This window comes from Oenanthe melanoleuca, chromosome Z (assembly GCF_029582105.1).
Source record: "Oenanthe melanoleuca isolate GR-GAL-2019-014 chromosome Z, OMel1.0, whole genome shotgun sequence".
NCBI lineage: Eukaryota > Metazoa > Chordata > Aves > Passeriformes > Muscicapidae > Oenanthe > Oenanthe melanoleuca.
In genome coordinates, this window is record NC_079362.1 from 49,477,439 (window position 1) to 49,499,774 (window position 22,336).

Here is a 22,336-nt window from a genome sequence, read left to right on the forward strand (position 1 = left end):
TGAAAACTGGTGCACTGCTGCTTATCAAGAAGAGAGGTTTGTGGTGCAGCTGTTAGGGGGAGCTGTTGCTGTGCTGTTTGATTGCTTATGTTTGATTTGTTTAGGGGGTTTTATTTGCTTGGTTTTTAAAGATTGAATAACCTACTTCATCCACAAAAAGATGTACTTATTCATAAGGAACACCAGCTGCTATCATGCTTAGAAGCACTATTTTGAACTTCATCTCTCCAACCACACAATAAGACATGGAATTTAATTTCCAGCTTGAGAGGGCTTCAAGCTTTCAAGAGCCTACAGAGTTACTAGGAGAAGATGGAAAGGGAATAAATACTAATAACCTTTACCAATCTGCATGCAAAAGGAAGCGAGCAAAATATACCTGTGCAAATAGATAAGACATGACAAGATCATCAAGGACGGGGCTTTCTGTGCCGCGAAGAATGCCATACCGGTATGCTCTGTTGCTGCCACTGCAATACCAGTGGGGAAAATAAAACCTGGCAGGAAATTAAATTTAAGCAATTGTCAATAAACAGGCATTTTGGTTACCAACATCAGACATTTTTGCTCTCATATACATATAACTAATCCTGCTGATCTGGAGGACCACTATGAAACCCCAGTTACTCAATGAAGACTTCAGATCCAGTTCTTGATGTTTTAAAAGTATACAATATTTAAGCAGTGTGATAAACTGTACCGACAGGCATGAGAACCTTTGTAAAGTTATTCTCACTAATAGGAATAGAGAATTTTATTAGTGTCTTCTAGTTTCTTTTGAAACAGTTCCTAAAAGACACTCAGGCCAAATTATATAATGTAAATAAATTAAGCAATTTACAAAAGGAAAACTGTGGCTATAGTTTTAGTTGTACACATTAAATGATAAGGTTAGGGAAAAATGGTTGTATTGCAGAAACAAGCCTGACTATGCAGGACAATTACTCTGCATTTCAGAAACTGCCACTTACTTCAAACAGGAAAGCACAGACAAGATGAGATGTATCATTATTAAGAAACATATTTTTTTTACTTCTAGTATATTTTTATTGTTTGTTTCTTCAATCTAAACTGGCAAATACATGGAATAGAGAAAATTTTAAAAGTACATAATTCAAATCACTCCAATATTTTTGATTCTTTTTCCTTCCTGTTTTCCAGAAAATGCCAGCAATCTGTCCATAATTTCTCAGAGAAACTATAGTTCAACTAATTATCATATTGGTTTGTTTTCTGACACAATCTTGTTTACCACAAAAAGTATACAATATTTTATTTAGATTACCTTATCCGATAAATTAGGACGAGTCTGGTTGTTTCATCTACGTGGAAGATGTGATTTGGGGGGTACCACATTCTGTCTGTTTCACTCATGAGTGCAAACATGTTATGATACACTGGCATGATACCTGCATGAAGAACAGAGAAGCAAACATCAACAGGAAACTGTTTTCAAAAATACTAAAAAAATATTGTGGGTTAAAAGTAGTATATTGCCACAGTGCTCTACTACTATCAGGAACAGTTAGCAGTATTGCCAACAACACAGCAATCATGATCCCATAACCTGCAGGCTGCTTTGCTGGTTAAATTTCTTATGCTTCCTTTATGTTTTCTGACTGAAGACACTGTTCACCTTTTGTCCTATACCTCACTGCTAGATTACAAGATTTTCTCCGTATGGAGAAAAATAAAATGTGTTCTTAGCCTCCCCGGTAGAAACAGCTTACAACAGTAGATTTTTTTTCCCTGCCTTTCCAAAACCAGATCATTTAATTTGAGCATTCATTTTAAGACTAAGCATTGATTTTAAGACTTTAGACTGATTAAAAATTAGAAGTAAAGCAACACAAAGAAAGTTATAATGACTAGGACAACCACCAGCCATTTCCATCTTAGTAACTCCACTTAGAACAAACCCAAACATATATTGCTAAAAAAACCAGAACTGGAAAATATTCTTTTCCCTCAACAACTTTGAATTATGCTAATAGTAACTGACAAGCAATCCTACATAATCAGACACTATAAAAATCAGTTGAAAATCAACTCGTCAGCAGCACCAGAATTTTAATTTGACACTCCCAGCTGAAACACAGCCTGTGACTTAGCATTGTACTGTGCTGCATCCATGTGATGCCAGTGTTAGATCTGGAAAACAGATTTGCCTGAAAACTGACAGCACAAAAGGATGAACTGCAAGTACCAACACACTTATTATGAAGACAGGAAGAGATACAGGTTAAAAGGCCAGGGAGTAGGACAAAAAATTAAAATGTCAAAGTCACAGTAGGTCATATCTAAAGAAAATTTTACATTACTTTGAGGTAAGGAGCAAAAAAAATAATAGACAAAATAACAGGTAAAGACAATAAAAGCAACTTAATATGATGTTAAGAGACAAGAATTCTGAGAAAAGGCCAAGTAACCACACCCTTGCTCAGACTTAGAATGAAGTAATTGAAATTCTCACAAGAAATCAGGAGGAAAAAATCCTCCATTTCTTTCTGTTCTGAACAATATCTAGGTAATTACTGAAAAGGGCAGACCCCACATTTCTTTCATCACATCTAAACTGAATGTAAGACAAGCAGAAGAAACAACCAATCAACTCCGCACATAAAACTACATAACTATTTGGGATAGAACATATTTCAGTCTTAAACAACAACTAGCTTACTAAGTTTGATATAAAAAAGGGTTTTCTTCTATAGTGGTCCAGTAAGAAGGCCAAGAACTAGAGCTCTATTGTGTACTTGTAAAGATTAAAAATGCTGAAATCTGTAGGCTAATCATCCGACACCTTCTTAAACCAAAGCTCTACAAAACATACCAGAGTTGCAGGTCTTAACACATGATTTTCTATGAAAAGGAGTCACAGACTTACAGGAAACTAGGGAAATGGAAAGCATTATGTAAGGCAATGAAAGGGAAACCAAAACTACACAAACCTCCCACGGGAATAAAACTGAAGGGATAAGTAACTGAAATTGGCTGCAATTCTAAATGTTGCAAATTTATGGCGCAATATGATGTATTTGATCCATCCAAGTTTTGAGAATTTTTTTATAGAGTTAAAAAGAAACCTACCTCATGCAACTGAACATGGTTCTCATTTGACGTGTAAAGTGGGATGAACTATACTATACTACATGTCGTTGTCCATAGAGCAGTAACTTAGCAGTTTTAAGGCTGTGCAGTGTCTGTATCCCAATTTCAGATCAATTACAGTGTAATATACATGAGAATCACTACCCTGTTCTATGACCCTTGCCAGTTGCTAAACACTATTCAGGGCAATGCTGAATATTTACTATTCAGCCAGTAAGACCTACCTGGTCTCCCTAACACATTTAGCCAAACTACTAATCATCCCATGTACGCTTACTGATTAACATTTCAAAACCATATGCTTAAATCCAAATGCTAAACTGCTGCATTTGACCAAATACATTATAGACACCACAATCACCACGCCACCCCAGCTCTCAAAAAACTCCACAGGTATTTCAAGATTGTATCATTGCCATTCTGAAACTTTAACCAAGACATGATTGTGGTACACCCCCTACAAGTCAGAAATATTTATATTGAGCTCTCCACCCACAGTCTTCTTTGTATGAAAAGTAAACTGTGCACTCTTCCAACCGTCATACTTTGGCATTTATAGCTCTGAATAGTGACTTGCACCATTCACTGGAAGTATTTAAAGACACTGAGATCACGAATATTTTTCAAGAAAGGGAGTTTCACTTTTTTATCCCTTCATCTTAAGAACTATTCAATTGCTTTGTTACACTTAATGCTCAACAATTATAAAACAGAGCAAATCCCTTTATTAAACAGTCTTGAAAATTGTCCACAAAAATCTGACAAAAGCAAAGAGGCCAGAAACTTCTCTTTTCATGTAGTTCTTACCGCTAATACTAACTACAGGACCTTCTCAAGGGATGATAACTGCAGTTCTTAAATGTTTTCTCTAGAAACAATGAAAATTGAAAAAATGGCTTGGGGAATAAAAGTCTCCTGCTGAAGCCTAGACATGCCAACAATAGAATAAACTTGAAAATGGTTTTTTTTCTCCATTTTTCAATGGAGAAACGTTTTTTTCAACACAAGTAAAATCATAAAAGCCATTCACAACAGGTACTGAAAAGCCTCCCATGGATTTTTGCAGGGCATTAACCATGCTATCAGCTCAATAAGTGAGGAATTAGGAGAGAAGATAGTGACTCAGACTTAATTAATCAGAATTTTCTCTGCTTTGCTTCTCCAGCAAGGGCTATCAAATAAATTTTCTGGGCTATTGCAATGAAAATATCTCTTTACAATTTATTTATTTATTACAAAAGGCTAAATAAAGGAGCTTTGTTGTACTAAACAGTCAAGTAACATCACAAAAGACTACAACACGAGTTTATACTTTGAACTTCTGTTTCAAACCTAAAAAAAACCAGATGCTTATTTTCCTAATTATGATTTTAGAGCTTCACATCCAGACAAATCTCACTACCTTTTTTATCCTGAAGCACCTAAGAAAATACAGTTTTTTCTTTGTTGGCACTAGGAACCCTTTCTCCCATACAGTATATTTTTGTAACGTAATGTCTCTCTTCTAAGTAAAAATAAAAAACAGAAAGTGCGAATCACAAAAAGCCATGGCACCATGTAAAGGCCATGCAGAGTCTGCAATAGAAATACTGTCCTATGCAACTCTCAATTCAAGCATCTAAGTAGTTAAATAGAAAAATATGAAAGCAAAATGTGAATTATTTAAAACAATTTAAAAAATCTCAAATTTTCGACATAAAATGTCTAATATATACATTAGTTCTCACACAATTTGAAGTAAACTATCTAAAACTTAGGTAGTCTTATATATACCATAGAAATTTGCTTGCCTTTTCTGACATAAAAATATCTTGCATTCATCATTCATACAAACTGGAGGCTTACCAAACACTTAACCGCACATTCAATGTCACTGTCCTGTCAACAAAATGCTTTCTGAATAGTCAATCATTGCTTATATTACTTTTCCTGGAAAAACAGAATTGTGCAGAGTTCTGATTAATTCATTCCCCAGCTAGCATAGGAGAGCAGGAGGTTGCATGTTCTGGGTGGATTTTCAGGAAAGGCTATCACCTAAAGTAGGATAAATAAAGAAAAACCAAACAAGACCATCACCTCACAAAAACAAGCAAACAAACACACACACACTCACTCACACACACAACCCCCATGTCCCCCCAAACCAAACAAAACCACCAAACAAAAAAAAAAAAAAAAAAAAAAAAAAAAAAAAAAAAAAAAACCAAAAAAACAAAACAAAACAAAACAAAACAAAACAAAACAAACAAAAAAAAAAAAAAAAAAAACAAACAACCCTCAGTGGACATTTATACTCAACGATAACTCTGAGCCGTGTCTGAACCCTGAGTCATGTCAACTCTGGAAATTCAGCATGTTAGGGAAAATCTGCCTGGAATTCCCTTGCTAGCAGTATGGAATCTCTTCTGAAGCATAGGAGCAAAGAGGTACTACAAATCATCACACTATGCAATGCAGTCTCTCGTCTCTCCCTTGAAAAGATTTAATTGACTGTAAATGCTGCCACCACTTGTCACATTTAAATGCTTTGAAATAGCGTTTTTACTTATTTATAATTAAAAAATCTCTTCTATGGTTTTGCAAGAGAGACAAACACATTTCAAGAGTAGTACCATGAAAATTCCAACATATTTGCGATTCAGATAGGTGACAATTAAAATGAAGATACATCTAACACAAAGATTCTGTAACTTCTAGAATGTTTTCTCTAATATATTTCATTTCCATCATCAGTTCCTCTAACACCACCTTCCCCCTCAGGCTAAGAGCAATACCTTTTCTTCAATTTGGTGTGACATTTCTAATATTTTGCTTGGCAATTAACTTGCTAACATGCAAGAACTGAATCATGACTGAGTCATCAATTTAAATTTAATTTCAAGACACCTTATTTATGTTTGTATTTCTGTTCGGAAAATGTGATAGTCACTTTTATGTACAGTTTTCCTTCTAAAAAATACAAACTCACAAAAATGTTTCTATTTATTAAATTTTTCCCAAACCAAAAACTGTTTTTAAATAAAGTAAAAAAAAAAAAGGCTGAACTTTTGCATGCAAGTATCAAATGGCAGAATAACATTAGACAGACTAATATTTTTATAGCCAATACATACCAGATATAATAGATCTAATGTCAAGGTAGCGGCAACTGGAAAAACTTCAATTATCTGAACTGTTTGAAAGGTACATAACAAGACTCTCCCTGACTGCTGATGTTTGCCTAGATCCAGTCCTGCTTGCCACCAACAGCAGTCACACTTAGATGTAATCAGCTCTGATATCAAAAGATCTATCAGTTGTTCAGATCACAAAATTCATTAACAATTACCAAATTTGTTCTATTTCAGTCTTGCTTACTACCCAAGTCACTCCCTTCTTAATGAAGTATTCTGACTCATAGATTACTCCTGAAAGATGTCTTGCCAACATAAACATTATTTGACTGTATGAAGACATGTTCTGCTGTACAACCACAAAATGTCTCAGACAAAAAAAAAGGAAAACAAAAATTAAGAAGCAATGTCTCATGATTTAAGCACTGATAGTTGTTATGAAAGAGAAAAAAAGAACAAAAAGACAGTCACTTTCATACCCAGAGATTACAAGAATGAATTTGTTTTATTAAAAAATTCAATGTACTTTTGCAAAGAAAGAAAGAAAGAAAGATGTATGCCAAAAATGCATGCTCAAATTATTTTATGACAGATTTCAGCCCTGGTGCATGCTAGACTCTGGGTAAATGTAACAATTCAAAGGCATTCTGAGATATCAATATATTATTTATTTATTTAAAATATACCATGTTATTTATACATTTTATTTTCTAAACTATTATGAAGAGCATTAACCACACACAGAAGCAGCCATGTTATATCTAATAGAACAGTTTCCTTCTGCAAAGTGATTAGGCATGTATAATATACAATATATGCATAACTTTCAGAACCAATCTGTTTTGCAGGGCTGCATCAGGAAGTAATTCAAGCTATTCACAGCTCCTGCTTTGATTTAACTATTCAAACTGTATCTCAGCTCAATGAAAGAAGACTTTCAGTTACAGGATGGCATACCCTTAAATTATTCAAAAAAATATGGCAGCCACACAATTCAGCCTCATAACCATTCTAATAGAAACAGTTTTACAGTCTGGTGCTAATTATGTCTGAAAGAACAGAGAAATTCGCATTTTTGTCTAAATGCCACCATTTGGATGAGCTTTGGATTGTTAAAAACCTTCTTGTATGAAGCTGGATTTCACTGTTTAATTAGATAAATTCTTTGGGATATACTTACCACAGGCTTTACAGGCAACGGCACAAATCTCTTCTGCAACATATTCTCCAGCTGAAAATTGAAGGTAATCTCCTTCTGTCTTCCCAGGAGAATGATAAAGGTACACTTGAAGCAATGGCTCTGTCTGCTTGGGTGCACTGCTATTCCCACGGATGTCACCATTCTGGTGGACAGTAGAAGTTGCTGCTCTTTCCATATTTGTCATTGTAAGACAAGCCATAGTTTGTTTTGGCTCTGTTCAGAGCATCTGCCTGAAAGAAATTTAAGCAATACTTCTTGACTAACTATATTTGATTTTCTCTGTAATATTTGTATTTAATGACAGTATTGTTCTGACTCTGAAAAAACATTAAAACTTAAGAGAACAGCTTAGGTGGTTTATAAAAAGCTACATTTCTCTTTTATCTACTACATAGCCCTAGAGGAAAAGTAACTGACAGTATTACAGGAAAAAACCCAAAATATTAACTGGGAGTCCAGCTAGAGGATTATCACTTTTCACTGGATTTTAGACAGCATGTGCTCACTTGCCACCATCTAATTAAACCTGAAAGCCAAAAGAATTGCTTTAATGAGATCTGTACAAGTCATTTTATTCTCAATTTAAACTCTGAAGACAAAATAACTAGTTGGGTCGCAAACTAGCACTGATTAAGAAAAGGACAGGAATAGCAGCTTGCAGCTGCGTTTTCATCATAAACAGTTACTTTAAAAAACAAGTGCTAACTGAGATGAGAATCTAGAAGACTTTGTTTGTATCTAGGAATGGGAGATCTTCCAAGACCACCTTCTTAATGTTTAAGTTAAAAATATATTTACTGTTTTGCACAGGTGTATGGGTGTTACATTCTTAATGCATTATTTTCATCAGCTTTTATTTGTATTGAACTACGTTGCTTTATCATAAAAGAGCTGTTTGGAACACGGTTTGCGTTGTTTGTTTTTTTTTAAATTTTCTGTTCCTAACAACAATTATTTAAGAAAGGATGAGTGTATGAATATGTGAGCTAAAGATCACGTGTGCTATGGAAATCACAACAGTTATACCAGCAGAAAAAAAAAGGCTGAGCATCTTAAATAAGGAAAACATTAACTTAATGAGTTATGAGACGACAAAAATATTCAATTACTAATAAAAGAGGATAAAACTGTGTTACCATTTCACTAATTCTGGGGGAAAGAGAAAAGAAAAAAGATACCATCACCAAGTGAAAAATGTACCCTTTTACTTCCCAAACTATGCAACACAAAGAATTAATGTATCACAGATATACAAATAAGAATGTCTAGATGCAAATGTCATTCACCACATTCCTTAGGCCCTTACATAGAGGATATATGGATTCCCTATGCCTCATTTACAGAGCCAACCACCTTTAACTGAGAAGATATATGCTTTTAGCTCCAAAGGTAGCACAGCTAACAAGTATATTTTTAACTAAGGAGAAAAAGCATCCTTCTTAACTGGAATTACTGTTTTTTTAGAATAAAATAACTACCATATGACTAGAAACATTATATTTAAAAGATTTCTCACCACTTCCATCAACATTATGCAAGACGTAATGTTTGTGCTCTACAACTTGCTTTTATAAAATATTCACAGCTTCAGCCCACAGCTTTCATCTCCACAGGGGGCCATTTTTAATTACTACAGTAGCTTTCACAAAATATTCCAATATCAACCCTCTGTTTATTCAAACCTTGACCTGAACTGACAGATCTTTCCGTCTTGGTCACTTGGCTTTCTATCTATCCAATACTGAATGGAAATATTCAGAAGATTACTAAACACATGTGCTTGTGCCTGCCTCTCCTTTATAAAGTCTGTGTTTTACAACATATTTGTCCTTTTCAAAAACTCCTATCATTCCCACCTTGTTTCTGCATTAAAAAACTTAATAAACCAAGAAAGGAACCTTGCTTAATCACACCCAAGAATGTGTAATAGGAACAAAATGCAGCAAAAAATGCAAAGTAAATACTGTAACAGAATACTCTGTTCCAGTACTTTGTCGCACTACTTTCAAAGGTTCCATGTGACAATGTGAAAAAAATCTTGAGAGATACTATTTGTAAAACTGAGTAATGACTTAAAATACTTCAAATTAAATAACTTTCAAGTTTCAAGTTTATCATTAATGTCAAAGTACAGACAAAACAGATGAAACCAAGAAATATTCCTATATAATTTTCTTCACTGAAAACAGTAAACACATTTTCTTGGCCTCTGTCTTATACATGTAACTAAAGCAGTTATATGGGCAGAGCCTCACATGCAAAGTAACTTAAACACAAGGTCACCACTTGCTCGTGCTGCTTTCAACTCTTTTTCTTAGCAGACAAGTCTCCAATTGGACACACTTGGTTTTCCCTGCTTTGTTCCATTCAGATGCCACTATATTAGCACAACAGAAACACTAAGCATGGCAAAAAAAATCAACTGCTGTTGATCTAGTATATTCAAAATGTGGCCTATTCTTCTGATGGAGTTAAGCATTATGAGAGTAAATATACTGGGAGACAATAGCGTAGCTGCTTGCAGAACACACTGAGTATAATTTATAATAACATATAGAAAACATATATAATAACATATATAGATATGTTTATAATTTATAATAACATATAGATTTGTTATAATACTATAGTTCAAAATAATTTCTCTGTTTCTGTAAAGAATGCAAGTAATTCTCACAGCTGTATGAAAGGATTTAATATATTCAGTATGTGACTTTTGTAGATAAGTTACTCAGTGTCACAGAAGTATTTGTTTGAACAAAAAAAAAAAAAAACTATACCAAGTCCAAACACATCTTAGAGTGGATGTCTGACATATCTAAGTAATAAGTAGGAATAGGTAACAAAGTCTGAGACACAAGGATGATGTTTTGGAGATGAAAACTACTAGCTGTGTAAGAGATGTGATTCTGGTAAGGATGAGCAGATTATTTGATTCAATAAAATTATTTTATGTTCCTAATCCGGGTAATTTTTTAAGTCACGGCCTCTAAAGGATAAGATTAATCATTCCATATATAGCTCTAACCATAATCACCAGCATTTACAACAGAACATGTCTACATACAATTCTCTGTTGACTTTTATACTGGCAGTGCACCTGACAATTATTTTCACCAGCCACACTGGGCTGCAGTAATTTATATGTTTTTTTTTAAGTCAACCATCAAGAAACTGGTTAATGAGACTGAAAATCATAGCTTATGGAAGACATTTCACTAAAACATGGATGACATACAAAATTCTCAGGATTTAATAATATGCAGCATTCAGAGCCTTTAAACATTGTTTTTCAACTTATGGAATTGTTTTTTGAGGGGGCAGGGGACAGGGAGCATTTAAGGCAGTAGGTGACTGTTGAAGCGAAGCCTCCTGAGCCAGGGTCTTTTGCCATACCACTTCACGTGGTACAACTTCAAAGGTTTAAAAATGAGAGCATCCTCTTACTGCAGATAAATCCCCAACAGTTAATTACCTTTTTATCGCTTGAGCAATCTCTGTACTAAACTTCACAGTGATGAAGCCCTTCAAATAAGCATGTTACAGGCCATCCACTTGCTGCAGGAATCCACAGAAAGTCAGACAAAGCAGGCACACAGGCAGAGGTGGAACATAATGTATCTGCATTAAAAGTACAATATTAAAAAAATGTTAATGGCTTTGAATAGTACATAATGCATGACTACTGAAGAAATCAAATCTGTATTTGATTTAAATACAGATAAAGTGACACCCCCCTTCTTATTTGCCCAAATTCCTGTCATCTTTGCCAAGAACTTTTTAAATTTAGCCTTTTAAAAATACAAAATTTTAAAAAAATTAAGCCGCATTTTTGGTACTGAGATGGCTTTTCGGTGCTAGCAAGAAAGTGGTGTAGAAGCCAGATACCCCACCTCAAACAATCACCAGAGTTTTTTTGCACACATATTTTTCTTTTCTGTGAATACAGCATCAGTTTAAGAAAGTTGTTGATGGCATTATATGGAGAAACTAGAAATGAAAAAGGGAAAGTAATCAAAAAAGAGACATGGTATGTTCACTTCATGATGTAGTAGTCTCTTTAGCCACAATAATTAATTCTGTTTGAAAACTGCCAATATCCACTCATCTCAATTCACGTGAACTGTCTTGTAGCAGGAAGGGCAAGGGCACACCCACGCACACCCACCCTCTGCTCTCTTTGCGCAACATTTTTGCGGTTGCAGGAAACTATTTGAAAGTGCTTAAGCACAACAGCAGCTTCCTGCAGCAGTGAAAAAATATATACATTCCCTTTGTGACCTTCCCAGCACAGGAAGGGCCTGACAGAGAACCAAAAATTAATTTTAAAACTGAATAAAGGTGGGGGAAATACAATGGAATTTCAAAGGGGGCAGAATGCAGAACGGAGAACTCTTCAAGCTTTTTTTAGATGACTCTTCAGACAGGTATCTTCCTGAACAGGAGCAAAGACTTCAACACATCTTCCCCAGTGCCATGTGCTGTGTTGCCTGAGTCTATCATAAATAACACACTGTCCCTTCTTCCCTCCCCAAAAAAAAACCCATCTCAGTGAGCAGTAAATCCAGCTTCTTTCCCCACAGAAGTCAGACTGATGGCAACGATTAGCATTTCTCCTCTTGCAATACTGGCTTTACAGACAGACAGTTTCGCCTTGCTTGGACAGCTGTGTTATTTTGTATGCACCTCCTCCAAGTGCTTCAGATCATACCAGGATCTGATCTGAAGGCAAGCACAGTCAGTGCAAGTTTTCCAGACCTGTGATAAAGTGCCAGAAGGAGAGAGGAAGGGTTGTTTGGGGGAGAGCTGTCTATCTTTGACCTACTGAGCACACATTCCATGCACACTGATCTGAGAGCACAACCTTCAAACAAAGCAGAGAACAGCCACCTGTTCATGCAGGTTTCAGATCAAGGAGCATTGTGGGTATTCTAATTTATTTTCTATTTTAAAAGTGCAGTTTCACGCTCATGACTGCCTAGCATTTGTAATTCCCAGCCAGGCTCCTGACTTCAAGCAAAACAGCATGAAGATTTATCTATGTTTAACTGTGTCATTTTTCCACAAATCCAGCAGAAAAAGGATTGCAACATTTTGAATAGCCTCAGTAACATAGCAGCTTGTATTTCACAGGCAAAAAAAAAAAAAAAAAAAAAAAAAATCAATAAAGCAGCCTAATATAGAGTCTATTCTTCACATGACAAATAAAAATGATTGCTTGCTTATGAAAGAGCACCTTACAGCTGTGAATAAGAAGCACAGACACTCAAGAGATGAAAAACTCCAAGCTGAACAGGCTCATGTGACATATTTCTCTCTTTCTCCCTCACCCGTTTTTTAAGAGAGAGTCAAATACTTTTTCTTCAGCGCACATTTACTGTCATACCCATTTACAGGATCTGCATCAAGGCCTTATAAAACTATTCAGTCCACACACTTTCAGACTAAGTCTCATTTGACTCAACTTACTCTTTCAGAAGCAGAGCTGCTGTACCAATCTCACAGTGCACCATCTTGTCAGTGACCTAGCTCCCCTATTTTCTCCTTCCCTCAAGTCTACACCATCTCACATTTCTGGTAGCTGCAAGGGTTTAAACGCTCAATTCCAAAACAGATTAAGAGTCTAATGAATTTCAGTCAAAATAAATTAGTCCATCATCTCCAAGTGGCCACTATCTGCAAAGAACACAATACAGCATTTGTTATTTCAACAAGCCTCCAGAACTGCTATAAATACAATTAGTGTTTGTGCCTGTGTCACCAGCTACTCAGTCTATTAGTGAAAGTAGAAAGATTAAATAGAACTTATTATTGACAAGCAAGGCTTTAAGACATAGGCTGCCTCCCAGCAACTCAAGATGTTTATTGCCAGTAAGCCAAAGATGACAGCAACATGCACACTTTCCATCTGCTTATATACACATCCTTCTTTCAAGGAATTTGAATGAACATCAATAATGAAAGCCTTCCCAAGTAATGGTGGGTAGGTGGTGTAGCAGGATGCTCTGCCTGGAAAGGAGTAAATCAGCTTGAACAATGCCCTATTTTGAAAAGCTACCCGTAGTGAACTAAAAGGGGGTGTCATGCTGCTTTTGATATTGAAATATGCTAAAACCAGTCTGACTCATCAACATCAAAGTTAAACATCCTGATAGTGAGGTAAATATGTGGCAGATATGGTAACATATACTTATTTAAAAATGCTAAGGTGATACAGCTGGCCTGGATATGATGGATAGTCAATCACTTTATACTCTGAAGGTCCAGTTCCACTTTCAAACACATTTTTCTAATGGATCCCTTCTTGGAGAGTATGTGTGGAAATTCCTCCCTTGGGTGAGGATGCTCTACTCCTCCAGGTTAAGTGAAGCAGATTTTCCCACAGTTGTTGATATGGGTAAGTAACCTCAGTCTCTACTTAATATTTTTTCAGTAGTTTCTTTGCTAGCTTTAATGGAATGTTTGAATATAATTGCTTTGACATAGTACACACTATACTATCCTAATTTTACTTTTTATATAGGGTATAAAATAATTCTGGTTAAGATCTTTATGTTTAATAATTTATTATAGTAAATAATTCATTTTTATATAAATATATCTGGTTTGCCTCCCTTAATCCTGTGGGACAAAGCTATACAAAGGTTCAATCACAACCCTATAATTTCTAAGACCTAAAAGTATTACTTGGGCACTAAGATTTGATCCAGCCACACCAGGCTCCTCTTTGAGAAGGAGTTTAGAAGGCAAGGGGGTCCCTTCTGCACCTTGCGACTCATAATAATGCGATAATAATCTTTGTCTTAAGGTCTCACTTTGCCTGTGACAGGGGATTAAAATTGCAACAAAGTATCATAAAATGTGCTAACAAATCTTGCATTAGTCAGCAGTAACAGAACATCACAAGATTCTAAGGACTATTATGCATCTTGTTCTAAACAACCAAAATAAAGTTTTTACCTCTAAATCTAAACTTGACTAAGAAAAAGAGTCAGTCAGCTTTCTGCTTGCTATTATTTTGGCTAGTTTGTTTGATATTAAGTTTATGCTTAATATGTATACTTTATATTTAATTATAGTCTTTGCAGTTCAGTTTGAATACACAGACAAATGGAGCACAGTTAAGCTTGCCCATAACATGTACTCAGCATGGCTTGTTATGCTATCAAAAGTTTAAAATCTTACAACAATAACAATAGTTTTCATATTCTGCATATGACGTGGTATCTTTGCAAATCTGGTCTGATTTTCTTTGTGTATGCAAGTTTGTTTCAGTGGGTTGCTTTAAAAACAAAATTATACTAAATTCAAGAAACCAAATGCATACACTATTCTGACAGTCAGTAAAGTACTGTATTTTTAAAACCACCTCGTACAGAATGACAATGCTTTTCAATGGAATAACAAGAAGTTATGAAATCTTTGTTCAGTCAGAACATGCCACATCAGCGAGAATTTCACAAAATATTCACAGCAACAGATTCATGTATTTCCAGTACATATTCATAAGAAAATACTCTCCTGGTTAACTTTGTCAAAATATTCAAAAATACTTTTAAAAATACTAAGCAATCTGGATAATCTGAGAACTTCTTCCCATTATTTGGATAACAGGTGCCAAGTCCATAAATAAAGTTAATCTGCACTATATATGCATCATCTTCTGCATTAAAACTCTGTTGTCTTTTCTCAGGTAATACTCATTCTGACCTTAAAAACAGCTTTCACAAAAATTTAAATATTTTCCTAAAGCATATTCAAAGATGTTTAGTGAAGAAGGAGTGTATCTCCAGTTTTCACAATCATTTTTCTAATATGCTTTGCCTATTGCTCTGCCATGAGACAAAGCCACACAAGGAAACAACTGCTCCTACAAGAAACAAGCCTAAAAAGTTAATCACCTCCAAAGGAGTTTTTCTGTTTATCAACTGTATACTAATAGCACACATGAATCTTTAATACACCAAAATTTGAGTGCATGTGGTAGCAAGCAAATACATAAGGATGGTGACAGATTAACATATCAGTGACAAAACATGACCAAAAAAAAAAAAACATTTGCTTACAGTTTTCACTTGGAAAACCACAACCAGTTTCCACAATTCAGCTCACGAACTTTTGCGTAAGAAAACAGAAATAGTCCTGGCCTGATCTGCTCGCATGACACACAGGGACTAAGTAGATAGAAGCTGTTAATATGAGGATTAAGACCTTTCAATTCTGATTAGAAATTTTAAAATTGTGATTTCTAGGTTCTTCACAACAGAATGAAGCAGTCACCGCACTTATTGCAGAAGAAAACTACCTGGGGCTGCTGTCAAAAACACCAAACTCAAGTAGAAGCCTCAACACCACAGTAAACTGCCAAGTTGGTGAGTTACCAGAGAACTAATCAAATCAAAGACCTGCCCAGAAGCAACAACTCTATTTAGGTTCCATTAGAACTTTAGAAAAAGTTGGTCCATATCTGCAAAACATTTCACCATGGTGATAAATTTCAGCAAAAGTCTATTTCATCAGAAAATTTCCAAGCAATTCAAATAGTTGCCCAATTATTTGGCACAGATTATGTCCCAAGATAATAACATCTGAGGGTCCTTAGTCCATTCAGAGGCATCATTATGTGCACAACTTTATATACATAGAAGACATAGGAAAAGTAAAGATAAGGGGTCTGGAAGACTTTTCACATGAAGCATGTGAAAAATATCACCAATTTACCTTTACTCCCTAACATATCTCCCAAATTCTTTTAAAGTGATGCAATAAAAGATGACAACACCAAACTTAGGACTAAGTGATATTTTCACAAGTATGCCACATCATACTACATTTTTTTTGTTAACTGTACTGAAACCTGAGTACTGTTCAATAGCTCAGATCATGGAACAATTGATTCTTTGATTTCTTTCAGAAAGACATTAAACAGGAGTTGCCAATGCTCCTGTGTACGTGGAAGAAATTAACTCGAAGTAAAAAGCAGTATTGCTTGCTAGTGGACTCCTTCTGCCTGGTTGGCTTTTGGTTACAAAAATTAGTGAACTACTGTTCTACAGTGAACAATCAAAGCACCAGTTTCAACATAGGAAAAACCACCAACACATTATGAAGAAGTCAGGTTCAATGACAAAAATAACACTTTGATGTTGAAAAAATATTCCAACAAACCACCCAAGCAGAAATAAAAAGTATTTTTCTATTATAAGGCATTTTTGTTAAAAATACTGCCTTGGGGAAAAACCCTTCAACAATCTCTAGAGAATATACAAGACAGTTACAGCTACACTCACAAGTTAAAATAAATACGGGGAATGCAAACAAAAGCAAAATTTACAACAACAGTGAAGTAGTCTGTGAAAATACTTCGCTTTCTTAAATGTTGCAAGATTGAGACTGTCGGGAGGTGATGCTGGAAGACAGTTTTGAAGAAAGAGCTATTCCTTGCGAAATGCAACTCCTGCTGTCATAATTGAAGAGCGATTTGTGAAAACATGAACCAGCACTTGTTGTTACAGTACTGCAGGGCCAAAGAATAGCATCAATAGTTGCACAACAGATGTTGATTTACAGATGCTGTCAAGAACCATGCAGGCTATGCTAAGCTATCGGAAGTCATACACATTTCACACTGCAGTCAGTGAGTGCTGAAGAGTGGCACGGCAGGCACCAGCTGTATCATAATGGAGAAGGTTTCAAACCAGTTACCCTTCTCCCAGCCTTCTGTGGCAGGCAGGGATTTCCCAGGTACATTCTGTTTTTAGCAGCTTAACTGTGGAATAGAACAGAGAACACCAAGACCCACCACTTGCAGTAGTCTGGTACTTTTGAAAGACATCAGATCTTTGACAAAGTTCTTCATCCTCTCCCACTACAGATGCACCTTGGAGTTCTGAATCTATTAAAAAAATGATCCTTTAAGCAAATATCAATACAACAGTTAAACCAAGCAGACCCATTGGCTATTAGCATAAATTGCCCTGCTTCCATTTGTTTAGGAAGCTTTTTCCAAGACCTACTTAAACTCTTTTGGACTTCCTTCTGAATTCTGTCATCTTCATTTTCTTGCCCTCTTATCTCACTTCCCCAGTCCGGCAACTTCCCTCCTCAGAGTTTAGTAAAAGTACTGCCTCTACAGTAACTGTCATACGTGTTTACACTACATGCAGAACTCAAGAAGTCTGAAGAGCTAGAATTCTCCTGAGCATCAGGAGCAGAAGATTATGTAGTAGGGGGAAAGGAGAGTGACATCACTAAGTCTCCTCTAGGCAAGTAAGAAGTAAACAGAAAGAGGAAGAGCCATTCTAAAGGCAAGAAGTGTCAAAACTATGTTTAAAAACATACTTTCACCTTCAAGGTTTATTTTGTGGCTTTTCTCTTTCAACACAGATTGCACTTAGTAACAGAAAAGAAAAGAGAGATGGAAGAAAAAAAGAGAGGAATGAATGATCCTGATTCCTGCCCAAGAATTAGAATATTTTAAGAAAAAAAAAAAAAATACTCCTCAAACCTAAAAGACTGTTTAATGAAATTTGCAACCACTTAAGTGAGAAATAATTCCATGGAACAGTATCACTAGGTCTCTTCAATCATTCTAGGTGAAATGGTGCCTACAGTTTCAACTCCAGAATATCACAACTGAAACTACTACTCTTTGACAAACTTCTAAATATCTACCTACAGAGATTAAAAGTATACTTTTATATTCTGCCATACACAAAAAAGTACCATGGAGAATATAATAATCATAACCCAAACCACCTTGTCTGCCTACAAAGAGAGTAACCACACAAAGATCCACAATTTTCTCCACAATGTTGTGTTTGTAGGATGTCACTCCTGCTGCTCCCAGCCTCATAGGTTATTTGGCTTCTTTCCTTTCCCAGTTTCCACCACATGACCAAAGCAAAGAATAAAGTGGTCTTGAACAAGAAAATTGCAATAATAATCTGAATGATAAAACATGCATTACCTTGATTCCTGTAATATTTTTTCTGTGAAAAAATATAGGGGAAAACAAACCTAGTAAATCTGAGACAGAGACATCAAAAATGTGAAAACATCTGGACGAAGAAACTACTCCTATGCCAGCTACACTATCTGAACAGGATCTGGAAACATGTGCTTCAACAAATTAGCTCTTTGCAGAAATAACTGTCAGCATGTAAACAGGATAACAGTTAAGTCAGAGTGAATCAGCAAACTCTCCCAAACAGCCAAGAGCAATAGATGTCAGTGGACTCTCCAGAAATACTTTCTTCAGCCTACCCTGCTTTTTCAGCTTCAATTAAGAAATTGTATATCAAAAGGTCAGACCTAATGCAAATTTCACAGTATAAATTCCCTCCTCAAGGTGCAGGGGTTTCTAGGGGATTTTGCTGTCATTGCCCTCCTTCCTCATTGTCTTTGGAAAAGTGCCTAAAGTCTTGTAAAGGAAACCAGCCTAGCTCTTTACGGTGATACATCAGCTACAGGAACTCAGGACACTAATATTATTTACAACCCTGCCTTAAAAAACACCCTCCCCCCAAAAAAAACCAAACAAAAATCCCACCCAAGATCCCTCCCAAAAATCCAACCAAAAGAAAAACAAACAAACCCACAATATTTCCCTCCCTGCCATCCAGCTCAGATCCTATACAGTTTTAACAGGGCTATGACTAGCCTTTATAAATCCTTATAGAGTCAGGGACTGATCATATAATATGAGATGACAAAACATAACGAAGATGGTCTGAGACATACAACAAACAATCAGAAATATTCAAGCAACTGCCACAGAAATACATGAAATCAAATTATTTCTGTAGAAGTTTGACTAAATAGTAAAATCAAGACTATATAAATGCATTCACAAGTCAAATAATGATTCAGAGTTCAATCCAATATACAAATCAATATCAATATATAAACATTGTAATTATACAGAGAGATATTATAAAACAAATATTGCAGCTTCTTGTTACTCTTCTGTAGAAGGGCTGAGGTAATTTTGCAAAAGAATACATTCTTTTTTAAAATCCTATGTTAATGCTCAGTATTGCTGAATAACTTATGACAGCAATGTTGATGCTTTATCTTCACAATTCAGGAAAATGTACTTGCTTGATAGTTTATTTAATGTTTCCTTAAACATCAATAGCCTGCGAGTTCTCCACTTGTTCCCTATCTGAAACACCAGACAGTTTTTGCAAAGATACTGTACTACATGCTTTGCCAAGATCATGTTATCTCTATAAAGGCAGATTGTCAGAAAAAAATGCACGCCAGAAAACCTAAGGCTCTGAAAGTAAACAAAGGTTTTTCATAAAATATACCACTAGCAGAGATTCTGCAAAATTCTAATAGATGTGACAAGGAGAAAGAAACATTAAGTTAAGACAAACATATCTTCACAATGTAACATTTCAAACAGTCTGTGTTCTCTTGAACACTTTGAAAAACACAAGAGACTGGGCTTCCCCAAACACTGCAGAAAAGCCAAATTATGTGTATCCAGTACTTACAGGACTCTGTTTTGAGTATGATTAAGCATTTCAATTGTACACTTCACTTTTAAAGAGAAAGAAAATATTCCAAATTGAGATAAACTTAAAATTGCCTACATTCACATTGCCTTTCCCTCAAGCTCTGAAACAAGAATGACACAGACCTTTCTTCATGATTTTGGAAATTATATTCTGAAACACTGTAAGAAAATTGGAGAAGGGCATTAAAATTGTGCCCACACAGACTGAAAAGATCAAAGCAGACTACCTGATAGACTCGAGAAATAAAAAACACAGTGGAAAAACAATGAACTGTTTAAATGGGATATACAAGATATACAATAGCTTTAGAATAAATACCTATTTAAAAAAAACATTTTTTCTCTCAGAAACAAGAGTGTCAAACTACTAAAAAAAACAACTAATAAGAAGATTCTGTATTTTCTGGTTTTGAAATATGAAGAGCAGATGCATTGTTACAAAACAGGTTTAAGATAATTCTATGTTACTGAACTTCAAGGAAGGAAGAAAGCCCAAATGTAACTGACTGGTCTATGATATACAGAAGATCAGACAGGAAGATACAGTGTTCTCTTCTGCATTTTAAAATGTGCTGTTACAGATTGTGCTATTATCAGTTCCCTTATGACAAAGCATTATAAAATAAAGATAAAGCATTTATAGCACAACAGTATTTAATAACTGATAAGTTGTTTATTAAAATGTTACATTGAGAAATTCCCATCGAACAATTATTTAACTCCTCCTAAAATTCTTTCTGATGACAGAAAATTAACAAAAAAAATCTGAAAACTCTCAGGTCTCTCAGTACATAAGTCAAACGCCAACACCAGTTTTGCCTCTAAGCTCTGAAGTCTAGGGCTTTCACACACATTTCAATGTATTTAGCACTGTGGGAACTTACCCAAAAAGTTCTGCAGATATATGCACTCAGTAATGTGAACCAAGGCACCTCAGTTCTCCCTGCAAGTCCCCAATCCAAATCAGCAATCACACTGTTCTAATCTTGTCCAGAAGCGTTATTTTTCACACCTACTCATGGATAGGAAATTTGATTTTACCTAAAGTGATTTGTTAAAAATCTAAGATACTCCATTCTCTAAAGAAAGACTCTTTCCTAGATCATCTCAGACTTAAAAGCCACTTCTGTTTTCTACAGAACTTTTCAGCATTACTATTCTGCATAGTTATTTGCAGTTTCATCTCAACTCTGATGAAATAGGAATTTCATATCTCTCCACTAGGAGAGGTTTTGGCACTAGCTGTTGCACAGAAGCATGGACCCCAAGAAACACTTCCCAAGTAAAGCAGAAAGTGACAAAAGCAAGCTGTGACCATGATGTAATGAAAAATCCAGCTAGGCCCCCCAAAAATGCCTGCAAAAGATACTGCAAACACTTTGACACTTTTTATTTCATGGAATGAAAATAATTAGATAAGCTGGAACCAAGTCTAAAATAGAAGTGCAACACAGTTTATTACAGACAAGTTTATTTGTAATTTGCAGAGTATACTGAGTAAGAATTGTCTCCATCTGACCTAGTTGCTCTAAGAGGTAAAGTTCTGTACATGCATTTACAGAACAAATTGCTGAACCCCGCTGAAAGGAACTGGAAGTTAAAACCAACCATGGTCTCTGCTCTATTTATGCATGCTTTGAGGTCCTAAGGATACTTCTAAAAGAAATACAAGTTGCTGTAAATACTAGTAGTTCTTGGATTTGACAAATATATATTCCAATTAGTAAACAAAAGCCAATTAAAAATCCTAGGCAGGAATTAATAATGTCTGAGTAGATTACTTCTGACCAGGCATTCCAGTACCTATAAATGGACATCCTTCTCTCCTCTATGGCCCTTTGGAGTTTGCCACATCTAACAGTTGCAAGTTTTTTAAATACTCTTTTTTTTTAATTTGGTACTTAGAAAGGACTTTGATCACTAATAGATGCAAGTAATAGTCCACCTACACCTAGGCTGAAACTACACATAACAATATTTGTCTGCCAATCCGCCAAAAAATAAGTAAATTAAGTTCATGTCATTAAAGTAAATACAGTCACATGACACTACATCCTTTTGACTAACACACAGACAAAAAGAAAATATTTTAAAAAAACCAGTCAAATGACAGAAGAAGTCAGACCAAGGCCTTAATTTCTTAGATCCCTGATAGCACTCTTTAGTATCAAATTTGGTTAAAAACGAACACCCACAATGTGGCTTTGCTACAAAAGAGAACATATTTCTGCCAGGGACAAACTTAGCCTCAGCATCACCAGAACCCTTCTCCTGTTCTAGACAATCTCTACATATTTGAACAAGTCTGTAACAATGCAAAATAATCCTAATATTTTCAGTTTCCACTGCAGCTCAATATTAGGATGCTTTACATAAAACACTGCC

The 22,336-nt window shown here is 35.4% G+C and overlaps 1 protein-coding gene across 5 annotated transcripts in view; it reads right to left on the reverse strand.

Moving 5' to 3' along the window:
* JAK2 (Janus kinase 2) overlaps window positions 1-22,336 on the reverse strand; it is an 85,801-nt gene that overhangs the window by 36,143 nt on the left and 27,322 nt on the right. For 4 of the 5 annotated variants that reach the window (XM_056513193.1, XM_056513195.1, XM_056513192.1 and 1 more), the window contains 4 exons: window positions 10,901-11,046; window positions 7,405-7,655; window positions 1,286-1,409; window positions 380-497 (listed from right to left, as the gene is read on the reverse strand). In XM_056513193.1, the coding sequence (XP_056369168.1) occupies window positions 380-497; window positions 1,286-1,409; window positions 7,405-7,624 (462 nt within the window). In that variant the 5' untranslated portion in view covers window positions 7,625-7,655; window positions 10,901-11,046. Of the gene's footprint in view, window positions 1-379; window positions 498-1,285; window positions 1,410-4,956; window positions 5,154-7,404; window positions 7,656-10,900; window positions 11,047-22,336 lie in introns of those variants that run through there. The other variant, XM_056513196.1, reaches the window with a different exon arrangement.